This window comes from Phlebotomus papatasi, chromosome 3, assembly GCF_024763615.1.
Source record: "Phlebotomus papatasi isolate M1 chromosome 3, Ppap_2.1, whole genome shotgun sequence".
NCBI classification, from domain to species: Eukaryota; Metazoa; Arthropoda; class Insecta; order Diptera; family Psychodidae; genus Phlebotomus; species Phlebotomus papatasi.
In genome coordinates, this window is record NC_077224.1 from 88,709,118 (window position 1) to 88,724,041 (window position 14,924).

Sequence of the window (14,924 nt, forward strand, 5' to 3'; positions counted from 1 at the left end):
TCAACCACATACGATCGATCTCATATTCACAGTTTCGTTTGAAGAATTTTGAATGGAAAGGATCATCGACCCTCGATCAGTCATCAATCGTCTGTATCAGTCGTTCATGTTAATCAAGTTCATTGTGAATGCATTGGCCTTATTTTTCATTAATTCACTAGACTAATTTGATACGGCTGCTGAAAAATCTGCAGCTGGCGAGTTTTAAACCTAAGGCATCATAGTCATAGAGACACTATACTACCAACTGATCAACATAGGTTCTATACATCATTATTCCACAAGATCCCATCCTATCGTCTACAATGTCTATAATGAATGGTGATACAATGTCTCAGAAATTAGCCACTAGCACTTCTTAGACTTAGAGTCATAACCCCAACTGAACAGTGATTGGTACCATTGGCTTAAAAGAGTCCTCGTCAGGACGGCCTTTCTCCCTCCAACTCTTCTAAAAGCTCACCGGTCCTACTACATAATGAAGTAATTTTTACAATAAAAATTACCATATGATAAGTTGCACTTCAATTCATTTCTCTTACTTCTTTTCACCAACTATGTAATTGCGATATTATTAACTCAAAGAGTAAACTATCTGTCCTGGGGTCTGGGGTCGAAATAGGTAGTCATGCGACACACAACCTGTTCCCCTAAAACGGGCTAGATTCCTGGTAGACCCCGGTGCACTCAATGAGTGATAAAAGATTGGGCAACCGATCCCAATGGGAGGTCACGAACCTGAGGCTAACGAACAAGGGATCTGGTCCTTTTAAAAAGGGTTGGGCAAGAGGCTAACAACCCCTGTCCGTAAAAGCAAGATTGTTGTGAAAACTCCCAAGGAGCCTCGCACAGGACGGTCTTTATGACAACGACCTATGCTACATTTTGGAACGAGCTGACGGAGAGTCGCCAGGACTGGAGGAGGTTAGTGCGAGAGTCCCGGTCCCTTAAGTAAAAAACTCTCTACCTAAAGGCCTCTACACACAAGAGAAATTTATGTCCATATTCCTCTAGTTCAGAAATATAATAACCTTCCCGATTTGAGAGCTCTCTCCGATTGAGGTTTTTCCTTTACCGATTCGAAGGTATATCAGAGAGAATTTACCTAAAAACCCGTTTTAAGTTCGAACGTTTAAACCGACGAGTTACACAAAAGTGAGCAAGTTCATGAAAAGGACATTTATCCGTCATAAAATTGCAATTCAATTCAAACCTTCCGCCATCCTGAAATTGACGATTGAAGTGAAAAGAATATCGAAATTCGAAATAGAGGAACAATCAGCGCTAAAGCGGCGAGTACGTTAATTTGCACTTTAGGGTTCCGGTAGATTTTCGAATAGGTTTAGCTTGACTTTGGAATGGCTTTGTCTCTTCAGAAGGTTACTACTGAACGGAGCCATTCAAGAGTTTTTCCTACAAAAACGTAGGGAATTTGCTTCAATATGGACATAAATTTCTCTAGTGTGTAGAGGCCATAAGTCTAATCATTTTGTAGAACAAAATGAGCATTACTTTTACGTAAATTTCAATTAAGTAAACTAAATTTGCAGTAAAAGAATCACAGCCTCCATAAACTCGTGAAATCTTATCATAGGCATTATTTTAGTGGTTGTTGGTACCCAGAGTATAAGTTAAGATTAACCAGTTTCTCGTTTGATGAAAATTCGAAGCCGGTTCCACTTCTTCATGCCAACTGGCATAACACATGACTCGGGGAGCCAGGTGAAGATCTCTCTCACTCTATCTCGCTTGACTCTATTGGCCGATGAGCCCCCACCTGGGGTATCGGGCACGGAAAATGGTTTTGCTATAAAACCTCTTTGCGGCACGAAATTCACTTTTGTTTTCGTGCATTTGTCCATTGGAAAATATCCCATCCGTGGGATCCATCGCGAGTCTCAGTGCCGTTCATCTCAAATATAACAAAAGATTTAAATAATTTTTCCACAAAGGTAGGAAACCCATCTGCATCAGTGTTCTATAGAAATTTTGTGCGATTATTCAAAAATAGTTATAAATTTGTGATCGGTGGTTATTGATATAATGCACTCGTAATCTCAGTGTATGGTGATTCAGAAATATTATTATTATTTTTTTTATTTAAAGTTATACATACAAAATAAGAGAAATATCTTTCGAGATGTCGTATCTCTCTTATACAATACCCTTTCATCATTCCCATTCTCTTGTGGCTCAGTGTGCTAAGTGACATAAATTCACATTCATAATTTCACTATGTATATGCTATTATATTGAGCTGTAAAATTTTCCAATGAGTTGACACTATTGATTTATGCTAATTAGTTAAAATTATTTTAAATACCAAATAATGTGTAAGATTTAGCGTTAAACGAAAAATCTCTCTTTCTCTCTCTTTGGATATTTAATTAAAAAGTGTTTAACAATGAAAGTAACATTTTTTTTTCAATTTGTGCCTGGTTTAAGTAGACAGACAAAAAAAATTGGATTGCATTTCCTACAAAGTAGCAATTTCGCTTTTACTTTTCAAAATTTGTTAAAAACTTTTAAGATTTTAGTTAACACAGGATTTTTAAAAAAAGTTTTCTTCTTTTATAAAACCTTTTATAATCTACACCAGTAGATCCTTTTGAAAAACTTGTGACAAACAAAATTACAAAACTGTTCTTTCATAAAAGTTAAAGTATTTTTTAAGAACATTAAATATGGCTTGTACAAGTAAAGGCAAAAGAATGTTCAATATCTTTCAGTCTAAGTGGATTAATGGGATTAACCCGTTCTCGTTACCCTTACATCATTTTGAAATAAATTCCAGATATTCAAAGGATGGTTTATTGTTAAAAAACTGTGGAACTTTTGCAAAGTGTTGTGACTCTTTTTTAGATTATTTTTCTTAGAAGAAAATTTTGATTAAAGGCACATTAAGACTGAGACATATTGACAGCTAAAGATTAAAAAAAAACACTAAGCCGAGACACATACCACTTAACCATAAAGCGAGCACATTTGGCAGAAAAAAGATAGCGTTTTCAGCATATTTTTGCTGAGTCGATCAGCAAAAATATGTTGACCGGTCAGCAGTTTTCAAACAAAAAGTGCTAAGCAAATATATGGAAATGACGCTACCTCGCGAATGTCATTTTAAGGTTAGCAAAACTCGGCTGAAAATACGTGTGTTTTCAGCTGAATTGAAATCGGTTAGAATTTGATGCTCGCGCTGTGCATGAAAAAATTCAAATTTCAAATGAATTGAAAAATTGATCAATTGAGCAATTCAAATTAAATCATTATAGGGGGAGGTGGGGTTACTTTGAGCAGTGGTGTTATACATTTTTTCACATATTTCTAAAGGAAACTGGGTTTTAACGTATTGCAATTTAGATAAGCAAAACAATTGTTGTGTATATCAATGTAGCCCTACAGCTCAAAATAGCCCCACCTCTCCCTACTTGTTTATCAATAAAATTCCTATTTCGGTAAGAAAGATACGGTAGATGAAGGTGTTTTTAAACCCCTGCTTTTCGTAAGCTTTTCTTTAATTCTAATTACTTAAGGATGGTATTCATCGATCCGATTTCTTATGTTCTATCTGTTCTATCCGTAAAGATCATCCTTAGCGGAATGTTGGCATGGTTTGCACAGAGTGAACCTTCAAACCAGGCAAATTTTCTCTTTATTTGCAAAGAGCTAGTTCGTTATTTCTTAGCCATAAGATAGATAATTATATTCAGCTCATGAAACGAGATGATAAATGGTAAGTCATTTCTTTGAAAACAAAGAGAAAATTCGCATCGTTTGAAGGTTCACTCTGTGCGAACCACATGCCTACATTCCCCTATTTGCTAGAATTAAAAAAAAATTATCTTATGAAAAACAGGGGTGCAAAGTTACCCCCGCTTGGAAAGTCACCCGCATCTACGGTAATTGACGAAAATTTGAAAAGAAAATTATGGTAGTGCTTTAAGTATTTTTATGGCATTTGTCTAGAATTACTTTCGTAAAAGTTTTCCCCTATTAGAATTACTATAACCATGTCCGAATAATCTTCTTAATTTGCTACAATGATTTGGTAAAAATTATAGCACAAATGCACAGATAAGACGCAAACCATTTTATAGCACTTTATGGAAAACCAAGCTTCTGTAATTTCGAATGGAAATTAAAAACTTAAAATATGTTAACATGGAAAGTGAGTTAAATGCCACCCTTCTAAGCAGGGTTAATCATGATCACCTTTATCTGTTAATAATAATAATAATGCTGGCGAAACATTCCATGATTGAACTAGGCCTTCCCACAAGGAGATTTCTAGACACACATTATTATTATTTTTTTTAATACGGGATGAGATTGTTAGTCCCATGCCCCGTGGAATCAAGTAGAGTGACGCTCACTGGATGCTATTCGAACTCCTTTAACGCCAGAAAAAATCCTGGTGACATAAAGGGGATTCGAACCCAGGACACTTGCATTGCTTGCATTATAGAGCGAAGGCTCTACGACTTGACCCATTGAGCGCCCACCTTTATCACAAAAAATGTAATAAAATAATTATTTAGGATATTTTGTGGTTTAGAAAATCACTAAGCGCCAAATTGGTGAACTGAAAGTCTGCAAATATTGCTGTCTATAAGCTGAGTGCCACAAAAAAACATATTTGCACTATCACATCAAGTTTTGTAGTATATCTTTATATTGTGTTTGGAATGTGATTTTTCAATAAATGTCATTATTAACAAAAAAATTTCTGAGCGTACATGACTAAATTTTCTAAATTACTTTCATTCTCTTAATTTGATTAATAGGTTAATTAGGAAATTTTTAGGTTATGTCAAGCCCAACCTATAAAAAATCTAGATTATTTATGGCCAGAATCTCATAATTTTCCATGAAAAGTAAAAGATATTAATGATCAATTGACAAGAGGAAAGAAATTATTCCTGTAGGTTCTCAATTTTTACAATTTTAACTCTAAGAACCATATTAAACATTTCTATTTAAAATTTTTCTGGAGTGTTTGCTTAGAGTTCGAATTAGAAGTTGACGGACTTACGTCGTAAAATTATGGAAAAATTATGCTAAATTGCACTTATAAATTTTTTGTTATGAAATATGAGATACGATTATTTTGTTGAGGTTATGTCATCAAACATAACCTCAAATTCTATAATATTTTTTGTCAAGTAAGAGAATTAGGATGATCAAGAAATCAAAATCATTACCTTCGCGAATTTTGTCATGTAAGAATCGTCAAATAAAATTACTGTTGTCAAATTCAAAATAATCTTCTTCATCCTTTTTATGTTTCAGCTGTCGGATTCAAAATGATCATAACCTGAGATCCAACAGCTCTGCAACGGAAAATAGAAAAAGAAGATTAGTGTGACAATTAAAATCGTTAAATACTCGAAAATACATACTGAGGTTGTTGTCTTCGAGAAATGTTTAAATGAGATATCCTTATTAATCCAGAACGTAAATATGAACTACGGTGTCCGCTCGATGGTTACATTTACATCGATTCTCGATGGTTACATTTACAGTAGAACCTCGCTATAGGCCATATTTGGTTCCAGATTTGACACTTGGGTCGCACTATATAGTCCATGTCATTTTTTAAAATTATCAACGACTTTTAGTATTGAAATTGCTCGACGGCTTCCACTTTCTTTGCGATTGTGGTACTTGTCCTTGCTCTCTTCATTGTGGATCACAATTATCACAACTACTCAATAAAGTTTGCCAAAAATATCAAAATAATTATGACAACATTGCATGTCGCGTACTAAAAAACATAACCTAACTTAAAATCAGTGTTTTGAAATCAACGGTCGATAAATTGTGGACTATAGAGCGATGGCCTATAGCGGGGTTCTACTGTAAAATAATTTTGAGGTTATGTATGTATTGTACGTGTGTTCAGCAATGAAAATGAATATCCTGTGTTGTTTTTGTTTAATAAATGTTTAATAATAGCATAGAATTATCTAATTATGTTTTTTTTTAATATTTTTTATAACTTTCATTCTAATTCTACAAAAAATTAAGAAAAAAACTTGTATTATATTTTCGAAACGTTGAACAAATTCAAAAAATCCATAATTAGGACAATTTCAACACGTTTTAGTAAAAGTTATAACGTGACGGTTGACATTTAAATTCCGTAGATTAGAACTAATTGCAAAATGTGATAGTAAATTGCACTTAAATTGATTTTTCATAATTGTTTTTTTTTAAATGCGAATAAATTGAGCATTAGCTGTAGTTTCTTCACAAAACATCTTTCACTTACTTTGTTTTTTTTTTTGCAGATGAAAATTGCAATTTTTGTGGTGCTGTGCAGCATTGCTGCCTGCCTAGCTGAACCTAAACCCGCAATCAATGAAATTCGGCAACAACAGAGCAAACCCGGACGGTTTTTGTCCCTGCCTGAAGCACAGAAATGTGCAAATCGTAAGTATTATGCCATCGACTCTTTTTACATCTCCTCCTGAATCTTACGAGACATCTTCTTATGGATTAAAATTCCATTAAAATTCAAAGAGTGTTGAGTGGATTGTTTTTCTCTCCACTGCCAAAACTCCATAGAGGTATGAATATTTGTCTTCTTCGGCCAGAAATTGTTTAATTTTCTAATGTTCCAAGTCATGTGAGAAATTTTAAGTGGATTTTCGGGAATTTCAGTGAATAATGCGCCAATCTCGTGAGATAGGAAAATTAAAATGTACAATTTTCGCAGACAGTATATAAAGAAAAGTTGTTGCTTGTGCTAGATTTTGCAGACCAAGAGTTGCATTCTCTTTGCAAAATTATATAGTCAACAAATCCGCAATATAACTTCTTGTCTTCGGAATACACGAGACTGATCAAATAGCCCCCCCTCCCTCCCCAATATATTGTGGTCAAATTGAAAACGCGCACAGGTAAATTGAGTACACATGTGAGAGAATAAAGATAAATACTACAAATTATCCAAAGTTGCATTTGCTTGGACGCGAGAGCTACAAACATTTTGCTTTGGCTTAATGCGTGGCCCCTCGACCTTTACCAACTTCTCTTGCATAACTCTTTCACAGTCTCGATGTGTGAATAAATACTACGCGGGGAGTTTATACATTTTTTCTTACAGAAGTAGCGCCAGATAAACAAAAAAGTTCACTCATTGAAGATTTTTATATGGGAGAATGGGGTAGTTTCGTACAAACACGAATTTAGTCCGTTTCCTTTAATTAGTATTTAATTTAAATTACACGGAAATTTAAATTACAATTTTGATCTTGGAGATATTTCATGTCAAATATCAAACGGAAGAAGAATTTGTATTAAGGGAGCGTGGGGTACTTTCACGCAGTCATTGCTTTCGAAAATAAAGTTTTTAGGACGAAAAATAATTATTTAGAAATTGTCCTGTATATTTTTAGATAGCAAATAAACTTAAGAGAAACGGAATATATAGTTTATATGGATATGGATATGGTGCATATTCGTTTAGTAAATGAGTCCTGAAAGAAAGTTCAGCTGCGTGGAACTACCCCACTACCCACCAATAAATTTGGTTGCAATAAATTACTTTCTTGATTCTTGTTTTTTTTCCAAATTGTATCAAAATCTACAATAAATTCCGAGCCAATTTCACGAATTTATTGAATAGTTTTCATAAAAAGAATAAAAAAAAAAAACAAAAATTAAAGTTATGACATACTATTCCAATTGTTCATAAAGCTTTAACTTTCTTTGCTAAAAAGTTGTTTAGTGATTCGTGAAGAGTATTAAGAACTGTTTAAAACCGATTAATGAATCCTCTAAAAGCTTGACTAAAACAGCATGAGATTTGCATAATATTTTTTTGAGCAAAAGATCAATCTAGGGAATTTTTTCCGGTTCATAACTATAGTTGGAACCAGTTCATATTTGTCCGGAATTCAAAAACCTTAAAGGAATAAGTGAACCAAAGCAAATAATACACAGAAAAAAATATCTCGTAAAATTATTTGTAAATGCTTGTGAATTCCCTTTAAATCCATTGATTAAATCCAGATTGATTTAAGACTTGGCTGAGATTCAACTTCCCTTTCCGAAAGCGATTTAGTAAGATATTAAGGAGCAGGAATTTGCATAATAATCAGGGTTGCCATTATGGGATATCTGCAGGTTTTTTGCAGATTTCAATCTCAGATAAAAAAATCAATTTTAATTTCGATGTGATAGAAAAATACAAAAAATCTAACGTTTGTCTAATAAAGCAAGGAAGACAATTGCAATCGATTAAATTTTACTAATTCGAAAAATGTGTTCGAGCAGCATTAATCTTAAGAAAATGTCTTTCAAACTGTTAGACTTTGTGAGATAGTTTCAGTTTAAAACATGACTAAACTGTTTGTACTTTATAGTTTCCCCTTTGCACAAAATTTTCTTCTTTTCTTCACTTTAATTCAATTGGTTAATTTTGTTTAAGCTCAATATCTATGAAAAAACACTAATTCATCGATTAGGGTTGCCATAAAATAGTTGCAGTTTTTTTTTTTAGATTTTTAGAAGTAGACAGGGGCAGTTTTGAACAGTACCACAGAGAAAAATTGTATTTTCGGTATGCTAATTCCACTTTTTCTTTTCTAAAAATACAGTCAGTCCCGGGATTGTGTACCTGACAGGATTATGCACATACAATTATGCAAGTTTGCCTACCTTTTGAAGTCAATTTGTAAAATCATTCTTGAAACACGCCTGAATGTATACTCTTTTGTGATGTGGGAAATTAAAAGACACCATACTTATATTTTAGAACAAAACTGTACTATCTTTTATAAAGGCAAATTTATAAATATTTTAACAATTTATTGAAGAACTGTGGCCAAAAAATACTGTTTATTAATGCATTTCTTTTAAATACTTGTATCTTTTTGTTCTTACTACTTTTACTCCGCGCGGAATTCTTTCTTCAGCATATTTATTCAAAAGAAGTCTCCTGCGGGTATGCAAATTTTCCCGCTACATAAATACCATTTCGCGTGTTTTTTCGGTATCGAAAATGTGCATAATCCCATGATGATCCAACCTTCATGACCGATATATGCTTCACTTTCCTTAACCCAATATCCTTTCGTTAACTCATTTAAAGTCAAAACCGATTGGAAATGCCCCATCCTCCTCTACACGTTTTTTTGCGTATTACCTGGACAATTGTTTAGTCATTAAGGCACCCATCATTATACACTTGAGCAAAAATATTGGGTGTGTATTTCACACTTTCATTTTAGGTCAACAAGCCCCAACGACGATAAACAACAAAAAAAGCCCATTGAGAAGTGACCAAATAAAAATTTTCAAAATTAATATCACAATATTAGCTCAAGAGTTGACGGAAAGTGAAAATAACTCGATCGCGGAATTAATATGTTGCATCAATTTGAATAAATATGGAATTAACACCATATGGAGGAAAATTAATCCAAAAGAAAAAGAAAGCCACCGCCTGAGAAATGCAAAAGGGTCTCAATTTAAAATTCCAAATGATGCTGCGTAAATTACAGTGATTTGCCACTTGCACAGAGACTTCAACATACAAAAAAAACCTTGTTTTATGTTTTCCATTTCATTTATGTCACTTTCAATCCAATTCACAGCAGTCACTCATGTAAATAAGAAATTATTGCAACATTATTGGAAGTGGCATAAAAAAATAAATGGTCAAAATCGACCAATTTTTCTTCTTTTTTTTTGTTTTTAAAGTCACCTCTTTTTCTTAATGATCCGAGAAATCAATAAAAAGACCATTTTAATAAAAAATGATAGAATTATTTATGCAACCTCTCAACATGAATAATTTATAACTTTCCTTATCGATAAGTTTCCACGGTAATTTTCCATGTAACACCGAGAAATGTGAAGAAAGTAGCTAAAGTGACTCACTAATAATGGATTTAATCAAAGTTTTCCGCAATTTGAACACTGATCACCAAATAAAAAGCTAAAGAGCAACTGACAAGTTTTAATATGGTTTTTATCAGACTTACCCATTCGAAATGGTTCACATAAATACTTTCAATTTTATTAAAACCAATCAAGAATTGAGATAGTATTTTGAAGAATATTTACTTAATATTCTGGTTAGTAGAAAAATTAAAATCTTCATTGAAAGCTTGAGATTTTCAGTTAAATAAGGTTTGCGATTATAGCACCTCTAGCTTTTTAGTTCATAGAAATTAGAATGATCTTTATACTAAGACGGATTTAGATCAACTTTGCAGTATATATGGGTCGTGCACACCTTTTAGATCAGGAAAATTCCATGTAATCGAAAATCACACATCTTTCTTTCTCAAACGTTTTGCATATGTCTATTTCACTCTTTCGGACTCTTCTTCTTCATTTAAACATCAGACCAATTTAAATTTAGATCAATCTAATTTTGAGCGCCAAACAATGTGATAGACATGCAAAACGTGTGAGAAAGAAAGTGGTGTGAATTTTGATTTCATAAAATTTACATTTTGATTATTTTTAATCAAAACAAACAAAGTAATATTAAATATTTATGTAAAAATCTCCCAAAGGAGTATATCATACCCTGAGAAAAACAATTTGTAACAGTGTTTAATGATAGGTATACTTTTGCTTGAATTATTTACAAAAACCTATTTAAATAAAATCATAATTATGCATTTTTTTTTATAGCAACCTTCTTCTATAAATTTAAAAAGCTGTTGAATTTTTTACCCAAACCAGCTACCACAAAAAAAACTTTTTTTTATAAATGGTCAAATTTTATAAAATCAAAATTCGCGTCCCTTTTTTCTCAAAAGATTTGCATAAGTGTATCTCATGCTTTCTGATGCAAAATTGGGCTGAACTAAATTTAATTTGGTGTGATGTTCAAAAGAAGAAGAAGAGTGCAAAAGAGTATAATAGATATGTGCAAGCCTTTAAAGAAAAAAGGGATATAAATTATGACTTTATGAAATTTTCCTAATCTAGAATTTGTGGCACAACTTTTAGATCAGGAAAATTTCGTAAAACCGAAATTCACATCCCTCTGTTTCTTAGATGTTTCCTATATGTCTGACTTATTCTTTGGCATTCAAAATTAGAGTTAACTAAATTGAATTTGTTATGAAATTTATAAGAAGAGGAAGAGTTCAGAATAAACAAGAAGTTTGAGGAAGAAAGGGATGTTAATTTCGATTACATGAAATTTTCCTGATCTTGCAACGTGTGCCAGAGCCAGTAGGAATGAAAAGTACTAGAACTCATTAAATATTTATTTACAAAAAGAATTTAATGCTCAGTTAATTTCCAATTATTTTAAATAGTAGTAAAAAAAAAGTAAAAATGAAAAATGAGCAGTAAAATATCCAATTTTGGTTAGTAAAAAATCCAAACCTTTCGAGAATAAGTAGGGGAAAGTGCCCATGCTTTGCACGGTCCCAGGCTTTACAATGACTAAATTTTTTCTATGTTTCTGAATAAATGCGGCTCCGAGATATATTTTAAATACAAGATACTTTCCGCTAGTTTTAAAATATGAATGAGATGAGTCACATTATTGAAAAACATACAAAAAATTTAGTCATTGTCAAACTTGGGACCGTGTAAAGCATGGTCACTTTCCCCTAGAATTGTTGCTGGAAAAAGTAAAGGCTTTTTATTTTTTATTTGCCAAAAATTTTACGATAATATCACCGCTTTTATTTTTTATATTAAATGCTTAACTAATTTTAACTTTTTACTGCTCATTGACTAAGCAGTAAATTTAGTACAATACATTTTTAATGCCTTTATCATTTTATTCAATTTTTAATTAACACTAAACCTACCGACCGTTTTTGGTCGTTTTCATAGCCCGCTTTCTGTGACGTTTGTTCGGTTTCAAACGGTTCTGGCTTCTGGCTATTCTATGAAAAATTAAATAGAAATCTTTCTCTTGAACATTATTTTTAGTACATAATTGCTCTCATATATTTCTGCATAAATCGACTTTCTTTGTAGTGATTTCTGTCAAGACTGTTTTTCCTAGTCCTCGCTGTGTTCCAAAACCACCAAACAGTCATTGACAGGAAACAATGCAAAGAAAAATCGATAATGCAGAAGTACATAAGAGCAGCCATGTACTAAAAAAAAAAATTGATGAGATAGATTTCCCCTGAGCAATTTTCAAATTTTCAATTTTCTGCATAAATGATATCCAAATTGTTTTCAGGAATGGATTTTTAGTTATTTTAATCTGACGCAAGTACAAATACATTTTATTGTTCCTTTTTCTCACTTCGAAAAAGTCATACAAAGCTTTTGCTAGAAGTGACGCGCGGAAAGTTTGGCAGTGCATCGATTTTGATAATATTTTCCTTCAAAGTCTCTCCTGATTTGAATTCAAGTTGTCAATTTGTTTTGTTGGATAGTTACTCTATCAAAATCAATGGAGTGAACCTTTAAACGATACAAATTTTCTCTTAATTTGCAAAGGAATGTTTATAGTAGACTCTCACTCAATCGGCTCTTTTTCAATCGGGCGACGAATTTTGTTGACAATTTTCACGTTTAATTATGAAGCTAATTCGCTCAAATTCGCTTTAGTTCTTCCTATTTTATCGTGATTCTTTATAATTGAGCGCTTTTTCTGGAATTTATAAAGGCTTTGACGCTCAATTCTATCGCTAAACCGGATGACATTTTGCCCCATATTCCCGATTGAGGGAGAGTCTACTGTACCGTTTCTCATCTTGTCTCATGAGGTTAATAATTATTTTATTTTATTTATTTATTATATTTGACTTTTGAGACACAAATCTCTTGGAAGCATATAATATAGTCGAAAAAGAATGTGAAGAGAAGTAACAAGCGTCCATCGCCGTCTTACCGTTGGTGACCAATCTTCAGAGTAAAACGGTGGAAAAACTCTTTCGCAGGTTGTAATATGCCAAGAGCAATACATCTGTCTTATCTATCTTATAGCTAAGAAATAACGAACTAGCTCTTTGCAACAAAAGGGAAAATTCGAATTGTTTGAAGGTTCACTGCGTACGAACCATGCCTGCATTCCCCCAAAGAGATGATTTTCGTATGACAATATTCTGATTAGAAGTGTCTAGTCCTCAGGAAGGTCGAGAAAAGTAAAATATTCTAAATTAATTTATCAAATAACGTTAATCTTTATTTTTACAATAGCTTTAATGTGATCTAATTTACGTTTACTCACTAAACGAATTTTATGATTCATGTGCAACCTTAAAAGCAGAGACCTTCAGAAGTTAATGTAGCAGCTAAGTGACGAGTACTTGAAGATTGCATGAGTAAATACTAAAAATTCGTATTAATTTTTTGGTTACTCATACAAAATTTAGAGGAGAAAGAGGAAAAAAAACCACAAATTTATGGCCAGTTTTTCAATTTGACTGCTTCCACATTTGATATGAATGACACATTTTCGCCAGAAAGACGTTGGAGGACTTGCATAATGCGTTATGATCAGAAATAGCATTAAAAAAGAGTTGATCGCTAGAGAAAATTGAGATTTATTCGCTATTTTGCGACTTGCAATAAATAAAAAGATACTTTATTGATCAAAAGTGATTGAACCATTCATGAGAATTAATCATTCTCGGCTATGCAACGGATAAAAGACATGGAGGAAAATTGAAAAATGATTCATTTCCGCTAATGCTTTTTTGTTTGTTCTGCTTTTTTCCCCTCCGGCAATCCCAGGTCCCAAGCAGTTCAACTACAAGGGTCACAATTACTTCTTCTCTGGGCATGTGCCAGCACTTGAAAACAAGAAATATGACTGGTTGGATGGACGCAATCTCTGCCGTGAATATTGCATGGATTTGGTGTCAATGGAGACTCAGGAAGAGAACAATCTGATCTTCAGACTCATCCAGACCAACGATGTACCCTACATCTGGACCTCTGGTCGTCTCTGTGACTTCAAGGGATGCGAAGGACGTGCTGATCTTGAGCCAAAGAACATCTTCGGATGGTTCTGGTCGGCCAATCGTGAGAAGATTCAGCCCACAAATCAAATCCCACAGGGCTGGGGATACAATCCATGGAGCCGAACTGGTCACAAGAAGCAACCCCAACCCGACAATGCCGAATTCGACATCAACCAGACCAGCGAATCCTGCCTCTCTGTCCTCAACAATGTCTACAACGACGGAATTGCGTGGCATGATGTTGCCTGCTACCACGAGAAGCCCGTAGTCTGTGAGGACAATGAGGAACTCCTCAACTACGTAGCAGCTACAAATCCGGGAATTCGTCTCTAAAGACACCCAGCTGCCCTCTCCCTCCTCCACCCCCCAATCCTCCTCTTATGAACTACAATAGTTTCAGTAATTTTAATTATTTTTAAATTCTTAGTGTTTGTTTTTTTTCTTATAACGCAAACAATTATGATCTGATTGCATCATATCTGACCTCTCCACTATTTTTCTTCCCTATTCACCTTGACCTTCTACGCTAAAGAATCAGTTTTATCTCTGGAATTTGTAGATATGGCAAAATTACTATAATTACACAAAAATACCGGAAGAAAAAAAATGTTCTCCACAGAAATGTGTTTGTAAACTATTTCGATGATCTTCAACTGAGACATCTTACTGTAATACTGTGAATATTTATTAATTTTTACCTAACAAAATATACTCTTCTAAAATAAAATTGTTTGTTTTTACTTGAAAATTAATATGGATCATGTGGAAGGTGTATCTTTGTCCCTCAATCTTGCTTTTGTGAAAGGATGTAGAAAAGAAGAACAGCTTAACAGCAGTATTTTACGGGTAAGGAAAAGTTATTAATATTTTACGAACATTGCATAAGAAACTTGAAGACACAAGAATGGATTCTTAACGCTTAAAAGTTTAAGGAGGCATTTTATGCCAAATTTTGAATGACGAGTTGGGAACAGTTGCGGCGAAAATGGAACAGAAGAGGTGTAATTACTATCAATT

At 33.4% G+C, this 14,924-nt stretch overlaps 1 protein-coding gene across 1 annotated transcript; it reads left to right on the plus strand.

The window, feature by feature from the left end:
- The first annotated feature begins 1,773 nt into the window (after positions 1-1,773).
- Positions 1,774-14,634, plus strand: LOC129806276 (uncharacterized). The gene is made up of 3 exons (XM_055854748.1): positions 1,774-1,952; positions 6,291-6,432; positions 13,678-14,634. Exons 2-3 carry the CDS (start codon positions 6,291-6,293, stop codon positions 14,238-14,240), a joined length of 705 nt encoding a protein of 234 aa, XP_055710723.1. The 5' UTR covers positions 1,774-1,952; the 3' UTR covers positions 14,241-14,634.
- The last annotated feature ends 290 nt before the right edge of the window (positions 14,635-14,924 follow it).